Source organism: Penicillium malachiteum (genome assembly GCF_028827825.1).
Source record: "Penicillium malachiteum strain IBT 17515 chromosome Unknown utg000003l:1.0-4950554.0:1.0-4952489.0, whole genome shotgun sequence".
Lineage (NCBI taxonomy): Eukaryota > Fungi > Ascomycota > Eurotiomycetes > Eurotiales > Aspergillaceae > Penicillium > Penicillium malachiteum.
This window is the reverse complement of record NW_026643096.1, coordinates 952,990-971,602: the sequence shown is the minus strand read 5'-3', so window position 1 is coordinate 971,602 and position 18,613 is coordinate 952,990. Positions and strand designations below refer to the sequence as shown.

Sequence of the window (18,613 nt, the reverse complement as noted above, 5' to 3'; positions counted from 1 at the left end):
AACCCCTGTTCATCAGCTCCAATAATCAGTTCTAAAGAGTTGATCAACGTACCAATCTCGCCAAAATGACTCTCTATTACAGTCTTGTACGTTCTACTTGCGAAATCTCTCTACACCTGCTCTGTCTACTTGAATCCGCGCCTGCCTCAGTCGCGGTGTGGTGGGAGCCTATAGCCGCTGCAGTGACCAGCTCACCTCAAATCCCCCGCACTCCGAAACTTCACCGAGGTGCTATGAAATGATAGCAAATTAACATGCGTGCTTTGAATAGGTCTTCCTCCTCCTGGTGTTTGAGATGGCCGTTTTCCTGGCTCTCATCATCCCTCTTCCCTTCACCATCAAGCGCAAGCTGTTTGCCTTTATCTCGGAAAGTCCGATCATCGCGAAGCTGCAGTACGGCTTGAAGGTAATTTCATACTCTCTATAGGACCACGTGTGGTATCTCGATTAACAATTGTTTCAGATTACCTTCATCTTCATCTTGATTTTGTTCCTCGACAGCGTCAACCGTGTCTACCGTGTCCAGCAAGAGCTTGCTGCCTTCTCCAGAGATGGCGGCGGTGTCGGGTAAGACATTCCCAAAATACCCTCTCATCATACAGCATCGTATCTAACTAGATTTGCCAACAGTGCTGCCCACCTGGGCACTGACCGCATGGAGGTGCAGGCTCGCAAGTTCTACTCGCAGCGTAACATGTACCTTTGTGGCTTTACTCTTTTCCTCTCCCTGATTCTCAACCGCACCTACACCATGATCCTCGAGGTCCTCCGTCTCGAGGACCGCGTCAAGCTGCTGGATGGTGACAAGAAGGCTGGTGGTAAGGACTCTGCCCGTATCGCCGAGGCTGGCTCCGTTGGTGAGATTGGTCGCTTGAAGGAGGAGCTCGCTGCCAAGGACCGTGATATCGAGACATTGAAGAAGCAGTGCGAGGGTCTCACTCGCGAGTACCACAAGCTCGGCGATGAGGTCTCCTCCGGCAAGGCGGATAAGAACGAGAAGAAGGGCCAGTAAATGCGCCCTTCATCTTGGATTTGGAATATTAGCCTCACTTCGCGCTCGTTGGGCTCTGGTTGCGCGATTCATGCTTGTATATTCGCCCTAGCCATGCGCCCAATGAGTCTACGCGGCTAAGTTGCTTATCCGCTTTTCTCGCCAACCGATATTCGCGCTGAAAGGCTTCCTGGAAGTGCGTTTATTCAAATGTTGTTCATAAATTTCTATCCTAGTGCGTTCTGTGGCTCTGGGAGAGGAGGCATCAACGCATTTTCCTCGTTGCTAGCAGATCGGAACTTTCTCAAGGAGTTTGGAAAACCCAATAGTGCTTGATTTTGGAAGGATATCAATTTTGTTCAATATTTTAACCAGAAATAACGCTGAATATCCTGTATTGCAGATAATTTTATTGTATTGCAGATGATTTTATCTTAGGTGATCAAAAATAAGTTTTCTTAAGTGATATGTCATGAACTTCGTAACTATAAAGATGGCCCAGTATGGGAACCCTCTCAATGCACCCCGGCGGTTTAATTAGATCAAAAAAGTCCAAAAACTGGGGTAAACCAGTTCCTCCTCAAAAATGCGGCGCACCTGTGCCAGCACAAAACGCTCCACTTTACCCACATTCTTAAGCACCTGTTTCCCATCCTCCTTGCGTCCAATCTCACTTTCCACCCGAATCTCCTGCAACAACCCACCCTGCCGCTTCTGCTCCGCACCGGACTTGGGTCGTCCGTCTTCCCCAGGAACCTGTCCACTCGACGCTTGACTCTCAGAGCCAAGTAGCGCATCCGCATCTTCGGCAGAGAGGAAGCAGAAGTGTACACGCTTCCGTATATACGCTATGACGGCGACACCATCGAAGGTGATTCCGGTCACATTGAGTTTCAGAGGAAGTCCGACGAAGCTGGGCATCGGGTAGTCGAGTAAGATCTCCGCCGTAAGCGATAGGCGCACATCTCCGGCGTATTTTGCGTGACAGAGGACTTGGACGTCGTCTGGTCGGCGTTCGCGCATGCGCGGGGGATAGGAATGGAGGGGTCATCGATTACTGATTCGACAGATGGTTGTGGAATATCGGCTGGGTGGTCAGCGCTATTTCGGTTGGAGCCGCTGCTACCGGTATTTTGGCCGATAGATGGATGGGAGGGATGTGTGTTTGCTGTGGAGGGACGGGAGGCTGAGTGTGTCGTGTCGAGATCTGGTTCTGGGCGCTGGGATTGTGCTTGTTGTCGCTGGTGTATAGAGGGACGTGGAGCGTAGGTGCCTCTGCTGTGGGGATCCAGGCCTGAATCTGACCAGCCACTTGCGACGGCTGCGAGAGGGGTTTGCGTGCCGGAGAGACCGCCCAGTGACATTAAATGATGGTAGCCGAGGTTTGATGTGCCGCCTGGGATCCCTGGGGTTCCTGCGCGAGGCAGGAAGTGCGGATTCAGATGGTCGCCCAGTGGAAGGGGGGAGCGGAGTGCGGAGGGTTGAAATCTCTCGCCTGGGTATGGGTGGTGACTGAAGCTGTGAGGGCTATGGGCTGCATGGCTCATTTGTATTTCATCTTCGTAATCAGAATGGGACCATTGCTCGATGAGCTCCTCGGAGGTAGCTGAGGTGTCGTCATCATCCTCCTCGTAGAAATCGGAAAATGGTTCACAGAAATCTTTGATCTCGAGATCGGGTCCGATGGTGCCAAACTCGAAGGAATGACATTGGACAGAGCGTATGAAGCGCGGCAATGTCACCTCCTGGAACTTGTCATGAACAAACGAACGAATGCGTTCCGCCAGAGCTTCTCCATCTGGACCAGAGGTGGCTGTTGCCCAATCGACTTCGATGGACATTACATATGCGATATGAAGCTGACTTTGGGTTTCTTTTCAAAGCTCCAAAGAAGCGCGAAAGGAGGAACTGGAAGCTAAGGAAACCCGCCGGTTGACGCGGTGCCACGTGACTAATTAACGACATTGCAGATCATCAAGATGAGATCTGTCATTCCTGAAGTAAGCTACGAGCTAGAAAAGATCTATAGATGAACATTTATTATTTTGTCTGGTAAGTGAGTCTTCAATTGAAGATTGTTCTTGTTGTTAATGGCAATAGATTGTTTTGATCCTTGTTCTTAATATAGCGGCTAGCCCGCGTCGCCAAAATCTGGTACCGGTCATAGCGATCCCTCAGCTGTTGGCTTTAGCGTGGCTGTGTATGGAGCACTACTCCATCACAATGATTGAAATCGCCAAGTCGCACCCTTTTGATGTTCAATAATCAGCCAGGATCTTCATAATCCACTTTTTCGCCAATCCTGTGAACCATTCATGCCAAAATATTGGAACAGGTTCCTCTAGTCTAGCATACGTCCAATCTATGAACAAGCTGGCTCAACGGATCCTATCCGTGGCAAATCTGGGAGTTGATCTCAAAGCTCCGAAGCCATCGATTGTGCCGAGTCTTCCATGTATGGTCCTCGAGATGCTCTGATCCCCACCTTCTCTCTCAACATCAGCCAAGATTTGACTTTGATTTACCGCCCAAGGCGGCCCAAAGCGGACCTGGAATTGAAGAGACAAAGGAGGAATCTAAGGGATTCAAAGCTAGGTACGGAGTACTCCGTATTGGGGGCCATCACAGTGGACGACCAGGGGTTGTTCCTCCCTAAAAGCATGATTGCGTCAACAAATTGGCAACACTAACCTCCCTAGCTCCTGAACACCCCCTGATCACTTTCAGCAATGCCCCCAGCAACACTGTTCCTCCAAGAAGAAACTCACTTACAAGTCTCTCACGTCATGAGACTCTCACTTTTCCCTGTGTGAATAAAAAAAATAGATATCAACATGAGTGACTGCATCTACAATCAGCTGATAATTTGACTATGCGGGCCTAATGCAACCCACAATTATCTGTCCGCGGTTGCCAACCTATCGATACACATGGGGTCCACAGCTCGCGTTTATTGCCACTGATCTATTCGCTGGACTCCAAACCCCGGTGGCTTTGCGAGTTTCTGAGCTACTGGTCATACACCAATGGTCGCTCGATCACCCCTCGCACGTCCTTTCCTCTTTGTCTTTGTTGCCTTATGGGTCCTTCCAGCCACCATTCACAGCCGTGACAAGGCTCTCGTCATTGCAGTCGGAGATTTTTTCTCTCTCTCGCACGGGAAGTTTCAGGCCAATTTGTAAAATCATTAGAAAAATGGAACTTTCTAGTCTCTTTCCTGCCCGGTTTATCCAATTTACGAGTAGACGCAAAGACTCCTACGCTCTTTGTCCATGGATAAGACGGTGGGAGATGGCCCGTTGCCCCGTAACTCCGAGTCGCCCCTCGGCGCCCCAACGTGCATGTGGTTCGAGTTCTTCTCCATGCATAACAACGTGGTCAACACTGATATGATCCATGTGTGCGTGGCTTAATCTGATCTGCAGTTATCTAACCCTTTTTCATATGTAGGAGGGGCTCAGAAGTGTACCGAAGCTTGATGAACCATTGAGCTTCTATGACACTTATGTGTCTCTCATGGTAGAAAAAGGTCTATAGAGGCTAGAGCCCAAATACTATGATCCTGGCCCCTCAGAGTAATTCCATCAAAAAGTTGTTTCATCTATAAAATGGTTTAAATCTGTCCCATATTATTAAAGTATTTTTGCAAGGTTTAATGCCTGTCAGTACTTAACGCGTACAAGCTCAAGCCCCCATGCAGCACTCCACCCACAGGGATATAACCCATGTATTGCCTCCACAACAAGATATCATGGGTCACGGAACCTTGGAAGCATGTGGAATACGCTAAAGACCTGGTCTTTCACCTCGAACTCCTCTCGACTCTTCACTAGGGCCATTTAATATCCCGAGATGCAGCCATGATAAGCGCGAAGGATCCAAGCACACACAAAGACTCGGTGGGCTTGGCTGGAACAGGATTCCAAGTTGAGGATCAAAGCTTTGAAGTCAGATCTCAAGACAGGACTCGTCATCATCTCGCTAACGAATACCTTTTCCCCCTATTTTTGAGGCGGGTAGACCAATCGATACCCTAGCCAGATGGAACATGTGAGGTAGTATATCCAATATTCATTCAAGAGAAAAAGCTAAAACCAGGCTAATGAGATGGCAATGTATTATCGACCAGAGAAAAATTGAGAACATGTGTACGGGTCAAGAGAAATTTAATCGGAGCAGCATTCCCGAGCCATCTCGGAGGGCTGTGCCCGTCCCGGCCACGAGCAAGGGCAACACAGCGAATTAGCGATGCTACCCGATGAAAAAGAATACAGTCAAATCTCGTAGTAGCCCGAAAGACAAAGAGGCGTACACAGGAAGTAAAAAAGCAAAATCAATACAACAGGTAAAGTATGAAACCCAAATCAAAATGAGAAGCCCCCAGCCCGCAATGGGATTGGGGGACAATGTGCGCATTATCCTCTTTTTCATTTCGTGAAGCCAGAATTGGAGAGCAGGTTGTGTACAGGCGTATATCGCCCTCAAGTATGGGGCCAGTGGCCAGATAATGTCTAGAAAGATCGTATTAGCGGGATGAACCCTATTTGGCGGGATGTATTTGATTAGTTCATGAGAGGCACACTCACTTTTTGAGTAGACAAATCTAGCCACTATTTGGTGTGCTTTGGGCAGTTGTAGCCCGCACGTCGCCGGAAGTGCTCCTTCACACCGTGGCAGGAAGGAGTGCCCTTCTTTGCGCAGGCGACAACGCCGCCTTCTTCGACTGAGCAGCCGCAGTCATAGAGGAAGATGTAGACAGAACACATTTTGGCGGGGTGGAAGATGAGATTGGAATATCTGATGAGGGTGGAAGTATCGCGGGAAAGCTTGTGAGATGTGATTGAGAATTGATCACTTTGTTTGATGCTGTTGATGAGATATTTGGAGAGGATTAACGGCCAGCTTTATAACTTCTATACAGCCTCTTCGGAGTAGCTGTGCCGCAGTGCATGAGCAAAAAGACTCATAGACTCCCCAAATTCAAGAAAGAGAAAAAAGAAAGAATTGGATTTGCTATCGGAACTCTCCCAGGCGCTGCGCAGGACACCCAGATGCGCCATATGCATCTAATGACTTAGTGGTCACTCGCTCGGTGACGAAAGCCCGACGGAGTGGATGGCACAAACAAGAGAAAGATGCGCTGGAAAATTGTTCTATGCGGGTACTATCCCATACCAACAGCAGACAGGGTAGGCGGTTATGTGGATCATTAGAGGGTGGCGTCCAGTACGTTGCGCCTGATGGGTTCGGTTCTGTGGACACCAATAGCGAGCAGGGGATGTATCAAGGCTGTCGAACTGTTGATCACTTCGGCCACACCCCAATCTCCATTAGAGTTCCGCAGCTGCAGCGAGCACTTGACATAATCCCGTAGAGTCCCCACGTCCTCATCCCGGTGCGCTGCTTGCCCGGCAAATGAGGCTGCGTATCACACCAACAACTTGTGCTTTGCAGAATCAGCCAGGCACAGAGTTTAGCTCATCTGACAAATGGTCTCCTAGAGTTCCATCCCCGAATATTCAGCTCTGAGTCAGTGCACATGCCACCTGCCACAGTCCCCGTGGTAGTAGTGGAGATCGGGGGCGGGCACAGCAAGTTGAGTCAAAGAGAGGAAAGGGGGCCATGCAACACAAGGCACATCTAAACAGATATGTTGAATAAACCCACTCGAGTAGTAAACTGTGTATTGCGGTGAGAAAAAAAAGACAAGGAAGAGATTTTGAAATCCGAAGCTTTTCATCAGATAAGCCCTTTGAACACCTCGATTCGGTGGGGGAGTTGTGAATGGAGAAAGCATAGACTTCCCACAGCTAATGATTTCCCGCTGGCAATGAGGAGCAGAAGCTTGGCCTCCATTTTCATGATGAGAGAGCGATTGATACATCTCAATTGTCGGTAGGTCTAGAACTTTGAGGCATTCTTTCTGTGCCTCCATATAATGGCCCCCAACCTTGAGAATGCGTAGGTCGATGGAGCTCACAATAATGGACTTTAATGGCGCAGTTGGGTGATAGTGGAAATAAACTCAGAGAAGCTGCACTGTGACGAGACCTTATGCCCAGTAATTAGTTTAAGCGAGAGTTGAATGAGCTCATAGTAGGCGCAAAAAAAGACCCTCCTGCTTCTTGCGGAACATGTTGGGTGCAGCGCCGATAGCGGAATCCCCCTTTTTTGCAATTTAGTGACATGATGGACTGGAATATCGGAGATGAATGGAGAATTCAAAAGTCATTCTCAACCTATAGATTGCTACTAGGGCTGAGATGACTGGTAAAGAATGACTGTGCTTCAAGGTGGCGCAGTAGCGCTCATGAGCAATCGTCGCTGAGGCTCTCTTGCTGGCGCCCGAGCCCCGGGAGATCGACTCCGGGCGAGTGATAGGCCGAAGCTAAGGGCGGCAAAGCACAGCGACAATCCACAGGCTTTGCTCCACTGTCACCGCATCATTTTTGGCGCTGTTGGTTAGTGAATATGCCTTGAGGGCTGATGCAAGGTGAAAAGACAAAGAAAAGTTAGAGAACAAGTAATTAGCGTTCTTTGGCTCGCAGGCGGATTCTACCACGTGATGGTTCATTGTTTATCGATCTATGCAACTTACCCCTGATTCCCTGAAAGAGTCACCTATTTTTCCATCTCCACATTTCTAAGGTTCCTTGACTGAGAATTTTTCTTGTTATCACTTTGTACTATATTCAGAATGAATTATGTCGCCTCTTTCAAACTTAATTCATTTGACTCATTTGTGTATACATCCGTCCAGGACCATCCTATCATCCGGCATTGGGGAAGCACATTCAATGTTCGAATTTTTTTCTTCTTCTTTATTTTCAGCTCTAAGGTCCCGGGAGGAATGCCCCTAAAATAATGAAGTACCAAGCTTCAGATCCATCATATGGATGAAGTCATCCAAGTATCTCACTACAGCCCTGGAGGGGCTAGAGAACCACCTTGAGTAAATCATACCTCGACTGAGCTGGCAGGTTCCTCAGACTCCTCCAGTCGCTACGTTCTGTCCCTCGTATAGTGAGATTTTTTGATATCTCTCACCCTCTATCGCGGTGATCCTTTATCATGGCCCTGTTTGGCTTCGATTTGCGGCAGCGCAGGAATCCAGGATCACATCGCTTGGCCTGGTTAGGTGATAGCATTTGTCTCAGATCTCGATATGAGAGATGAAATAAGAGGAGAAATGAGAGATAACATAAGAGATAAAAAGACTGGTTTAATTGTTGTAATAGGCTACCTAATGGACGTGCCAGTGGTACTTATCACACCACACTTTTGCCTTACAATATTGGTACTTGACTTTGTTACTACATACCAGGCTTCAGGTAGTAAACGACATAGGTGCCTAGGTGCTGTGCTGTTTCAGCTATCGATCACGACTTTTGCAGCTTCAACCCGAAAAAGATATTCCTCGCCATCTTCCTTTTTCGTATATTACATTACAGATCCCATTCCACATACTGTTCTAAGGTTGTGGGAAGATATCAGACAAAGATAACATTGTCACTTGATCTTTCCTAGTACCAGTGGTATCTACTACTCCGTCGTCTCCATTTAATTTTCTCACACTTGCATCATCTCTGACCTCTAGCAGGCTATGAGTCTCTCTCCTGTTCCCACGCTAGCGTGGACCCAAAGAATTCCCAATCAGTCCCGAAACAAACTCTTGATCCCTTGAAAACAGCGAAGAAACAAGATGTGAGAGCAAATCCTGCATCATTTTTGTATTCAAGGGTCTGTATCCGAGTATGAGTCGTTTGGTGCCTTCGATTCTAGCTTCTCTTTTTCAGCATTGACCTCCTTTACGCCGCGACAAGCCATCCAGAATCTCCCTCCATATACTCATTAGCCAAAACTCCCCTGGAGTCAGCAATCAGTGCCAACTAATCAAGCGCTAGGCAGTGACCCGGGATCAAACCACGAACCTCTCTCCCGCGACGACCCTTCGAGCTAAAAAGAAAGCCTCCGGGGACAAAGAAACGAGGAGGATACAATTCACGCTAGGCAAAAGGATTCCATGGCCGAACTCGCGAGGAACATAGCAGAAAAACGGCGTCTTGTTTTTCTTCATAAGTGTCGGTGACGGCCGAATATACACCGACTCTGATGCAATAAAATGGCCCCAGACGAAGATTTTGCGAAATAGGCCCAGTGTGATGGCATTTTGGCATCAAATTACCCTGGAAGATCAGACTTACTAAATTTTGTACTTGCGATGGCAGGGACCCCGAAGGAAGAGCATGAAGCAGACATCTTACTCCGTCCCGATGAAGAAGAACATGGCTGCAGACTCGGAGTGACCTAAAGCAGACAATACGATCAGGGAATAACATCACTGGGTCATTTGCGGGAAGATGAGAAAATTATCAACAACATCATCCCGTATCTTGTAATCAAAGAAGATCTGTGACATTTGGAGAGCTCGAGCAGCCAAAAAAGCTTTGCGAAAATTTTTAATTCATAATAGCAGAATTGGGCCTCTTAAAATGTTTGGAACAGAAAATGTCTGCAGCCCTCTACAACCGACCGGATAAGCTTTCAAGAGTTGAATTTCCGGACTTTTTTTCACTAGTTCTGTACTTGACAGGATATTTCTTGCATTGTGAAAGTATCCCATTTGGTGCTTTTTTAGTGTACTCCCTCCAAAGGTTGCCTTACGCGCGAAGTTTTGATGTGCTACATATCGGAAACACCTTCCCCACCTTGCAAACAAACAAGACGATCGGGACTTCGGTTAAGGCGATCATATTGGGGATAAAACGAACTGACACAAGCCAATGATGTCACTGGCCCACCTTTCTGGAAATAGGAAAGACTCGCGCCCATCGATAGGCCTGGAAACAAACCGGAGCCGAGAATGCATGTGGAAGAGCGGATATACATTATTGCAAGCCGGGGATAGTCGGGGCGAATAAGATGGTAATGAAACATATCGGAGTCCGTGCAAGGTGTGTCAATCTCTTGTTTCGAGTGCTGCATGAAAGGTGGATTCTCAGGAGCCTGTGAAATCTCATAGACCACCCACAAGGAGCGGTTGCTTTGTTGCTTGGCCCCCTCATCCTAGATGGGGATCTTCCTCGGTGCCTCTTTGGCTTTCGGCTCGCCAGCGGGGCCCGCCCGGTGCCTGGACACAAGAACACAAGGAAAACACGAAATCACAAAAACACGAATTGTGCAATTAGTGATTTGCAATCGGGGGGCCTCATCTGCCAAGAACATGCATATTTGCCATGGCTGGGAGAATGATTGTTAACCCTGACCAAGACCAAGACCAAGACTGGTGTGACCTAAATACCAAAGCCAAGAGAGGCGAGGTCGAAGAATTGGAAAGATAAAGGACTAAAGGGATGCTAGTTAACCAATAGTGACGTCTTGGGGGATGAATTATTCCCCCTTTTTTGCTTTTTTTCTGAGAATCCTCTGTAAGCCAAGACAAGTAAGAATTCCTAATATTGAAATCTCACATTATGGGCGATAATCGCGGGGGACTTGGTCTGCATGACCTTCGGGTATCCACTTGCCCCGGCTGAGTTGTGCTGGGATCGACGCGCCTTTGGGCACGCCGCACATCATCCATACACCGGTATGCCCCTCCTTCTCCAAGGTCCACGGATGTCGAAGATATATAAAGTCCGCCGCTTCTACCCGGAAATGACTCTTCATCTTACTCCAAGCCTTTCTTCCCACAGAAAAAAAAGTTCCAAACTTCCATTCCTCCAAAAAGTACTCTTTGCCTCTACCCAAAAGAACCAACTTCACCTACTAGTACACCAACTACCAAAAAGTCTTAAAAATGTACACCTACACTCCCACTCACCGTTTCCTCGTTCTCTCTGCTGTCTCATCAGCTCCATTCAACCCCGCAAACAAGTTCCTTGTCTTGTCACCCACCGAGTCTGGCCCGGACCCTCGTATCTATGATGAGCAGGCCGTGGCTGAATCTTCTTCCACCGGAGAAATCAGCCCTAAGATGGTCCCCAAGTCGCACCGCTCAGACAGTTCCTCGTCTGTCTCCTCCATGGAGTCCCAGTCTGACATCCTTCCAAGTGGATTCCTTTACCTCGGTCACACTTCTCGACGCTACTCCACAATCTCCCAGTGAATTATGAACCGTTTACTTCACTTTTGATTCGTGCCTTTTTTATGAAATTGTCTTATCACACCATCAGCGACAGATGCATTTTATTCCGACGGTGGATCTGGTCATCCGTTCATCCATTCGTCCTCGGCTCAACCTCGTCTCACCTTGGGGCTTTTCCCAATCAAGGGACTTGGTGGTCGACCACCCTGGAGGAAACAGTGGAATATTGGCGGGGGGTGTTCTTGGCGTTATGAAATTAGGGCTTGCTGGCTGCCGATTATTATCTTTTTGAATTTTTTTGTTACCATCATATTTTGAACTTCTTTTATGATCTTATTCTCTTGGATACATACAACTTGAATATTAAGTCATCCGGGCAAATTTGAAACCTCACATCCTTCCCTGTAAATGATACCACGTATCTTCCTTAGCCGCTACACAACGGGGGTGACATACCTCATAAAGCCACCCATTTGCACAGCCCATACAATAGTCACTAGATGCTAGGGATAAGATCCCAAATGCCTGCCAAGTAGCGCCAAGGTGATGCGATGGTGATCCGCCAAGCCTACTGTTTGATATACCCGTCTTGGCTCTAGGACGGAATCCCGCTCCATCGTGGATCATGTTCCACAGCCTCGACAAGTTTGGATATTCTGAAGATCTCAAGATCCCTATTTTGTGTTGCCAATCCTGCCAAGTGTGTATCCATGCAGAACGTTATCCATTAGGTCAATCTGACGTGTATCGCTACAGGGAATAAGCCCAGATGCCTAAACGGAGTGGGGGACAATAATCCTTTCATCATAGCGAGCCGTTTCCCACGTTCGCACTTTAAATTGTAAGATTGGTCTCGGAAATGATTCTCTATATCTGATCCTCCTATATTGGTCTTTTCGGTGAGATATTGGTGGATACCATATTCCCCATACCCCTCGTAGTTATGGCCCCTTTTCCGCCCCCGCATCTCGCATTTCGGTGAAGACCAAGAGTGATGATGTGCAATGTATAAGATTGACTTGTTTACTTTTTATTCGATCCTCTCCAGCTGCACAATCTAGTATCTTCATCCAATTATATGTCATTTTTCCTGTCACATGTTCAGATCCAGGTTGATGTGTCTACGTTGCACGCTTATCTCCGGGGCGGACTTCGGAATTGTAGGATACGCCGATAATAGGACTTGCATTGTGGCGGCATTCCCGCTTCTGGCGGTGGCTGCATGCACATACATCCTGCATCAGCACCGGGATTATGGGGTTGATGTTATAATCTTTATCTGCACTATGCCAATGTTTTTTTGCTGGGCATTATACTAGTATCGGTTAGAAACTCAATCAGCCGGCTAATTAACCTTGGAACTTGGCGCAATCTTAATTTTTACCCTGAATCCTTTTCGTTTGGGATTTGAGACATGCCATCTTGAAATATGAACGCCATTTTTGTCTCTCACTGACTATTTATGCGCTTGGGCCATGATTCGCTAAAATTACTACTTTTGGAGAGCCTAAAGAGATTCCAACTCTAGCTTATGCTCTAATGGAACTAGTAGGAGATAGTCCCCTGTAATCGCCACACTTAATCTCAATTAAGAATCATTCATTGCGAAATTTGGCCCCAGAATAAGGTATCAAGTTGGCTTAATCAGAGAAAATAACAGTCTTCATAACGCTATACTTCTACCCCGCCTGTAAATCTGTGGAGTCAGTGGAGTGATGACGGCACTTTTGATGTAGCGGTGAGCAAACTAGTTGAAGCACTAGAGAATATGGCCCACAGTCCACCAGTCGGTTAAAATAAATGATCGAGTTGGAAGCGTGGAGCAGGTCGATATTCATATTCCACCCATTGTGGTAACAAAAGAGAGTGCAAGATGACACTGGTGCTAGTACTTATGGAATAATCATCAGTCCTAAAACATATGGGAATATGACCGCTGGAAGTAGTATTGAGAAGGCATATTAATGAGACTACATGGCTCAAGTGCTGTCCATGAAAGGACAAACCCCCATTATCAAAGAAAACGGTCCCTCGCCACCGAGGCATACTAAGAAAAACAGGCCCACTGGCAGCTCTATTTGAAGCTCAGGTAAAATCATGAGGGTGGACATCGGTGATTGGTTTTGTGAGATCATGTACACATCTTGGAAAACAAGCTTAGCCGGATCCAGGCAGATATTTCGACATGTCAGGTGCCGATGGGCGCTCAATCTCGAGCCAGGGTGGCTGAAGCTTGTTGTGGGTCGCCTAATTGCTGAAGACTATCCTGTCCGGTGACTTTCTGCTAGACGTGGGTCAAGGTCACTGACAGCTGTTTGGAGGACTTTGAGTTTGTCCAAGTAAAAATTCGTTGATCCATCTCTTTGGCTGTATGTCGTAGGGTCCCAGGCCTCGAGCCTCACTGAGTCCTTATAGGTCCTGGGTATAGCAAGGTCATATTCAGGTATTCAAGTTATTTTAGCATAGATCAACTGAGCTGAATATGTTGATGGTCTCATTTGGTCATACTAGCCTGGCACAGCGCACTCTATAGCCAGTCACCGCTCACGGTTGGATGATCTCGGGTTGCAACATTCTATGTGTCTCTCCAGGGCTTGAAAAGACTGTTGTGGTCTGCCCAGGTGGTTAAAAATCATATCTTACCTTTGAAAATCATGAACTAGATTCAGAGGACTCCGATGAATGAATTGGTATCTGAGGGACGTGTCTGCCTCTTGCCGGTGGGCGAGTCATTGATACAGGTTCATGTACATAAAACCAAGACGTATGTATGTGTCTTCACCTGTACCAAAATAAAAAATCGCTAGACATTCACTCAAGTGCTGTTGTACAAAACAATCAGACGCATAAAAATGAAATAGTTTTTACCCTGACCAGGTAGTGAATGATGGTAGTAGAATTTGAACCAAATACGGAAGTTGGTAAGTAAATCTCACTTCCGAGTCATATTTACTATATAATCTAGTAGTAATCTATTCCAGTTCAACCTTGAAATGTATCAAATCCCCTTCAAATTATTCACTGTACACGATCTAGTACTAGGTAGATTCACATACTTAAGTACAGGACTCAGTCCGAGTCAGTACTAGGTAGCATCTAAAGGTGACTAATGACCGACACCTCCGAGTCTTTGTATGTAAGTACCTACTGGGCTACCTGTTATATAGTTAGATATAGGCAACTGGCAACTCTACAGATATCTAAAGTGAGAGATATCTAAAGTAGAAGTAAGAGATAGCTAAATAAAGCGGGATATATTCACATGCATGTTTAGATGTAATAAACAAAAGCAAAATATAGTCTATTGGTAAATCTATGGTCTCTGAGTATTCTGCCAGACGGTGAGGAAACTCGAAAAACCACTATAACCCAAGTAGAAAAAGAGGTCTAGTCTATACTTAAATAGGATTCTTCCTCTCAAATTATTCTTTCTCTTCCTCACAACTTCCAAGGTTCAATTTCTTACTCCTTCTGAACCAAAAAAAACCCCAACTGCCAAGAGCTTATCAGTTCCAAGGTTTGCCACATTTCTCTCCCTTGAATTATATTACCGGTGACAACTATATGGAGTCGTCCAGGGAGGGGGGGGGGGTGCTACAGAATACTATTGACAAAGTATTCTAGATTGTTTCACCTACCAGAGCTCTGCTCGTAGCTTTTTAGGTGGCGTGGAGAGATCAAAGGACAATTTTCCTCGGCTTGGAGACAATGGTAGTAATTGCGATACCCTTGCCAGCAATGGATTCGACTGCCCCTTTGGGACTTTCATTCCTCTTCGAGTTCTCAAGGCCACATCTACATCGGCCCTTTTTTCATCCTACTTTACGTGTGTGATGAACGGGTAGATCGAAGAAAGCCCTTGGGAGTAGATGAATGAATGTCTAGCGTTCTCTATCGTGAATATAGCGACGGGTTCCAGTAGTATTCAGGTCGTGGCGCAATCTTTCATCCGATTTTGTACTCTCGATGCGAGAAAAATGCCCAAGGAAAGGATATTGAAAGCAAATAGTAAAAGTAGGGTTCATCTTATCCTAAATCCCTACCTCACGTGTGCTTCATAGTCGTTGGTGAGTTGGCCTACGGCAATAACCATTTATTGATACTGACTGTGAAAGAGGCACTTAGTATCCATATCGGTATAGATATTGAGCTGCAGGGCTCTATGAAAGCAATCTTTTCAAGTTTTGGAGCCATGGGCGTAATTAGAGCCCTCTATATCTCAGAGGTATCAGGTTGTACCCCAGTAAGCAATCTGAAATGCTCCCCATCTCCATAGAGTCATGCTAGCTGAGGTGTAAAGCACATAGCATCCTTCAAATTTCGTTCTGTAGCAAATTGTGCAATATGGTGCCGCTATTGCTATTGAACGGTTTGTGTATCATAGTCCTTCTGTATAGAACATGGTACTGAGTGGTGGTAGATTATCTGGAAGGCGTTGCTTGAGTTTTACTCTGGTTTTGATGCCCAAAAAAGTGCAAGTTGTGCCAGAGGTGAAGGTCAGCGTGGAGGAGTCGTCCCGTCTGAACGAGACAGTCAGGTAAGTTTCATCAGCCCGGTGGCCTTGAGCCCTTTTCGATGGTAAGAATACTCGGCCAGACTTACCTGGCTCCTCAGGTTAATTATTTTGATCTTTTGGTGTAGTCAAGCCGTCAGTGGATGAATATTGTGATGTTTGTATCGCTTCAAGTTTTCTGGTCACAACCCGAGGCAGACAATATCTCAATAAGCGCTTCGACGCTGGTGTCTCTCGCATCCTTATATAGCCATCAGCTTGATTCAGCTCTGAACATCTATTCACATGAATATTGATCTCTGTTGGAGGAATTTCATGATGTGCATCGCGTAAAGGTGATGTGCTAAGTATGCCTAAGAGAGGAAAAGGGAAAAATGAACACCAGGACAGTGTGGCGTCATCTGATGTGCCTGTCACTAAGTGCAGATGATGTTTGGACAAAAGACCAAAATCTGTGTCGCCCTCTACCTTCTGTGATTATATAGTCCCTTTATTCATTCGCCTTATGAAATTCCTTTGTTGCTCTTTCAATATTGTCAAATTTCTGCTAGAAGTTGGAACTCAGCCGCCCAAGTGTTATGGGAAACTTGAAGCTCTTAGAACATTTGATCTCTTCCGCCTGGGCCGGTATAGGTCAACTTGAACTACTAGTGCTTCTAAGGTTGGTTCAAATGTTTTATCCGATGTGCTTCACCTTGGATGAACTTGGAGTTGCCGGTGGTAGTATGAGCTGCAGGTTGTATCAATTGATTGTTTCGGAGGGAAATTTGAATGGCAGTTGAAGTCCTCGATAGCTGATCATAGCATTGAACTCGAGCCGTTCCAACCTCCAGGCCTGGGGGTTCAAGTTGGAAGTTCAAACGGCCTGGAGGTGGGAAGTTGGGGTACTACGAGCACATCCAAATGTAATATTTCCCCCTCAAATGTTATTTTTTGAGCTGCATATATTGATCCTAAGAATATACAGCACTTGAGTCCTGGGATGGATTGGTTCAAATGTTGATGAGTACAATTTGATTCGTTCCTTCACTGCACATGTGTTCAGTGTACTCAGAGTCCGGAGTCTCCGACTATATTAGTACCAGTTGACTTCAAGTTCACGTTCGGCATGAACTTCAAGCTGCAGTTTATTTTGGCACCCTTCCAAGGTTTCACACCCGTGCAGCTGTGGGGCTTTATGATAACTTAAAATATCGTCCATGATTATGACCAATTGAGGCAGTTGATGCTAACCCTGGCCCTTCTTTGATATCATGGAGAGCTCGGAGCTATAGAGTACCAAAATAGTAATCTTGTGCCGAGGTCAGATGACCCGAGCCCAGCTGAAGTCCGCCACATCGGATTCAAAGTACGGACATTTGGATAAAACTGTCCGGCGGTGGAAGTTTCAGTGATGAAGTTTAATTCAATAAAAGTAATCGTCTAACGCTTTTTTATCTTGGTATGGTCAATGCTGTCACTCATTTATGCGATTTCGCCAAGATAATCACGTTGTGCCGGGTTCAATTGATTGAGAATTAGCAACGCCACCAAAGACCCACATGGGAAGGTCAGAGCATATGCAAGATTGAGGATTAAGAATACACCGAGTCCGAAGTATACCCAGTGTTGATGATCAAGTCTCTTGTAACGATTGAAAGCACCTGTCCAGGTGGGATTACTCCAAGTGGGTTTTCAAGTACGCGTAAATATAGTGATTAGTCCAATCGTCGTTAAGTCTGATGGCGTGAACAAGAATAAATTGCAGCGATCAGACACTCAACTTGAAGTGCTGGCGTGATCAGTGTTGATCATTAATGAACACGTTAGAGAGTGGACGGAGGGTAGTGCCGGGCATACGGAGCTATTGAGGGATCCCTCAACAAGTCCGATTTAGTGGTGCCCACCTATCCCGATCGAGAAAAGCCCGACTCATGGGCGTGGGGAAACCGCGCGGCAAGTGACTGCATCAGGGGGGGCAGTTGGAGATATAGGGGAAATAGGGATTGACGGGATCCCGGGATATCATGCAGCACGGAGTACGCGGGCCCATTTCATTTAGATCTGAGGGTCCAATTAACAGCGGGGCGAGTTCGTGTGAGGACAAAGACGCTAATTGCACCGAATGCTTCTGCCGCGTTTCTAGCGCCAAAGCCAAGACACCGTTGTCTCCCGACTGAAACTTTGGTTCTTTGTGCCCTATATAATAGAAGACTATTGATTGTCTTGTCGATCAATAACGAGGGGTAATATTGTATACCAGTAAATGATGACGATAAAGAGGTAGAAAGTGGATTCTGTATAGGAAACTCTCCTTTCTCCTCTCAAAGTTCTCTTCTCTTTTTCCCCCCTTGGGAGGAAATAATCATACCTGCATAACCAAAAGCTCGCTAGTATTCACCCGGATAAACGAATGCGACATACTCCGTAGTGATTCAAATGTTCCCCTAATACGTAGCGGAGCCCGAGAAAGTTCGCCACCCCGAAATCTTTGCCCCTTGCATAACCCCAGATCTGCTGAGATCTTTATTCTGCATTCCCCGTTCGATCGATCCCGAGAGCTCAAAAGGAAGGTTGAACATTCTCGGCATCAAATATGAGGTGGGCCTGCCGGTTATTGGATTCAGAACCATGGAAGAACTGTCAAGTAACAAAGAATAAGAGGCTCTGAGGGAGTCCTCAGTAGAGTAAAATTACTGGTTCCAAAGGTAAGAGACTCCACTATCGGCAGTGTCAGTGTGAATATCTCATACTCCGATTCCGTAGTCAGTTTTCCCTAGTCATTTATGAACCTAGGTACATTCTTTGGTCTGACCATGTGAACCTTGGGAATAACTCCTTTTAGATGACTCTTAATCTGAAGTACTTCATCTAAAGTCTTGAGTCAGACATAAAACAGTCATAACTATATAATGTAGATGCATCAAGTTCTCTGTTAGTCATAGTCAGAATTAATACGCTAATGGTGTTTCAGATGGTTATAATACAAGATCATGACGTTCCTGCAAGCGGTGTGTCGTGTCATCATGGTAGCGATCGGCAG

The 18,613-nt window shown here is 46.4% G+C and overlaps 4 protein-coding genes across 4 annotated transcripts; 2 read left to right on the top strand and 2 right to left on the bottom strand.

Annotated features, from left to right (window-relative positions):
- Window positions 1-65: 65 nt before the first annotated feature.
- Window positions 66-1,012, top strand: N7483_006685 (putative BAP31 domain protein; the record flags this gene model as incomplete). The annotated part of the gene is made up of 4 exons (XM_057090122.1): window positions 66-86; window positions 272-406; window positions 464-567; window positions 631-1,012. The coding sequence occupies 4 exons, from the start codon at window positions 66-68 to the stop codon at window positions 1,010-1,012; spliced, it is 642 nt and encodes a 213-aa protein (XP_056944863.1).
- A 516-nt stretch (window positions 1,013-1,528) lies between these two features.
- Window positions 1,529-2,832, bottom strand: mdm12 (ERMES complex subunit MDM12; the record flags this gene model as incomplete). The annotated part of the gene is made up of 2 exons (XM_057090121.1): window positions 1,529-1,904; window positions 1,955-2,832. 2 exons carry the CDS (start codon window positions 2,830-2,832, stop codon window positions 1,529-1,531), a joined length of 1,254 nt encoding a protein of 417 aa, XP_056944862.1.
- A 2,769-nt stretch (window positions 2,833-5,601) lies between these two features.
- Window positions 5,602-5,757, bottom strand: N7483_006683 (uncharacterized protein; the record flags this gene model as incomplete). Its single annotated transcript, XM_057090120.1, has 1 exon — window positions 5,602-5,757. One exon carries the CDS (start codon window positions 5,755-5,757, stop codon window positions 5,602-5,604), a length of 156 nt encoding a protein of 51 aa, XP_056944861.1.
- A 5,033-nt stretch (window positions 5,758-10,790) lies between these two features.
- N7483_006682 (uncharacterized protein) lies at window positions 10,791-11,099 on the top strand (the record flags this gene model as incomplete). Its single annotated transcript, XM_057090119.1, has 1 exon — window positions 10,791-11,099. One exon carries the CDS (start codon window positions 10,791-10,793, stop codon window positions 11,097-11,099), a length of 309 nt encoding a protein of 102 aa, XP_056944860.1.
- Window positions 11,100-18,613: the final 7,514 nt, after the last annotated feature.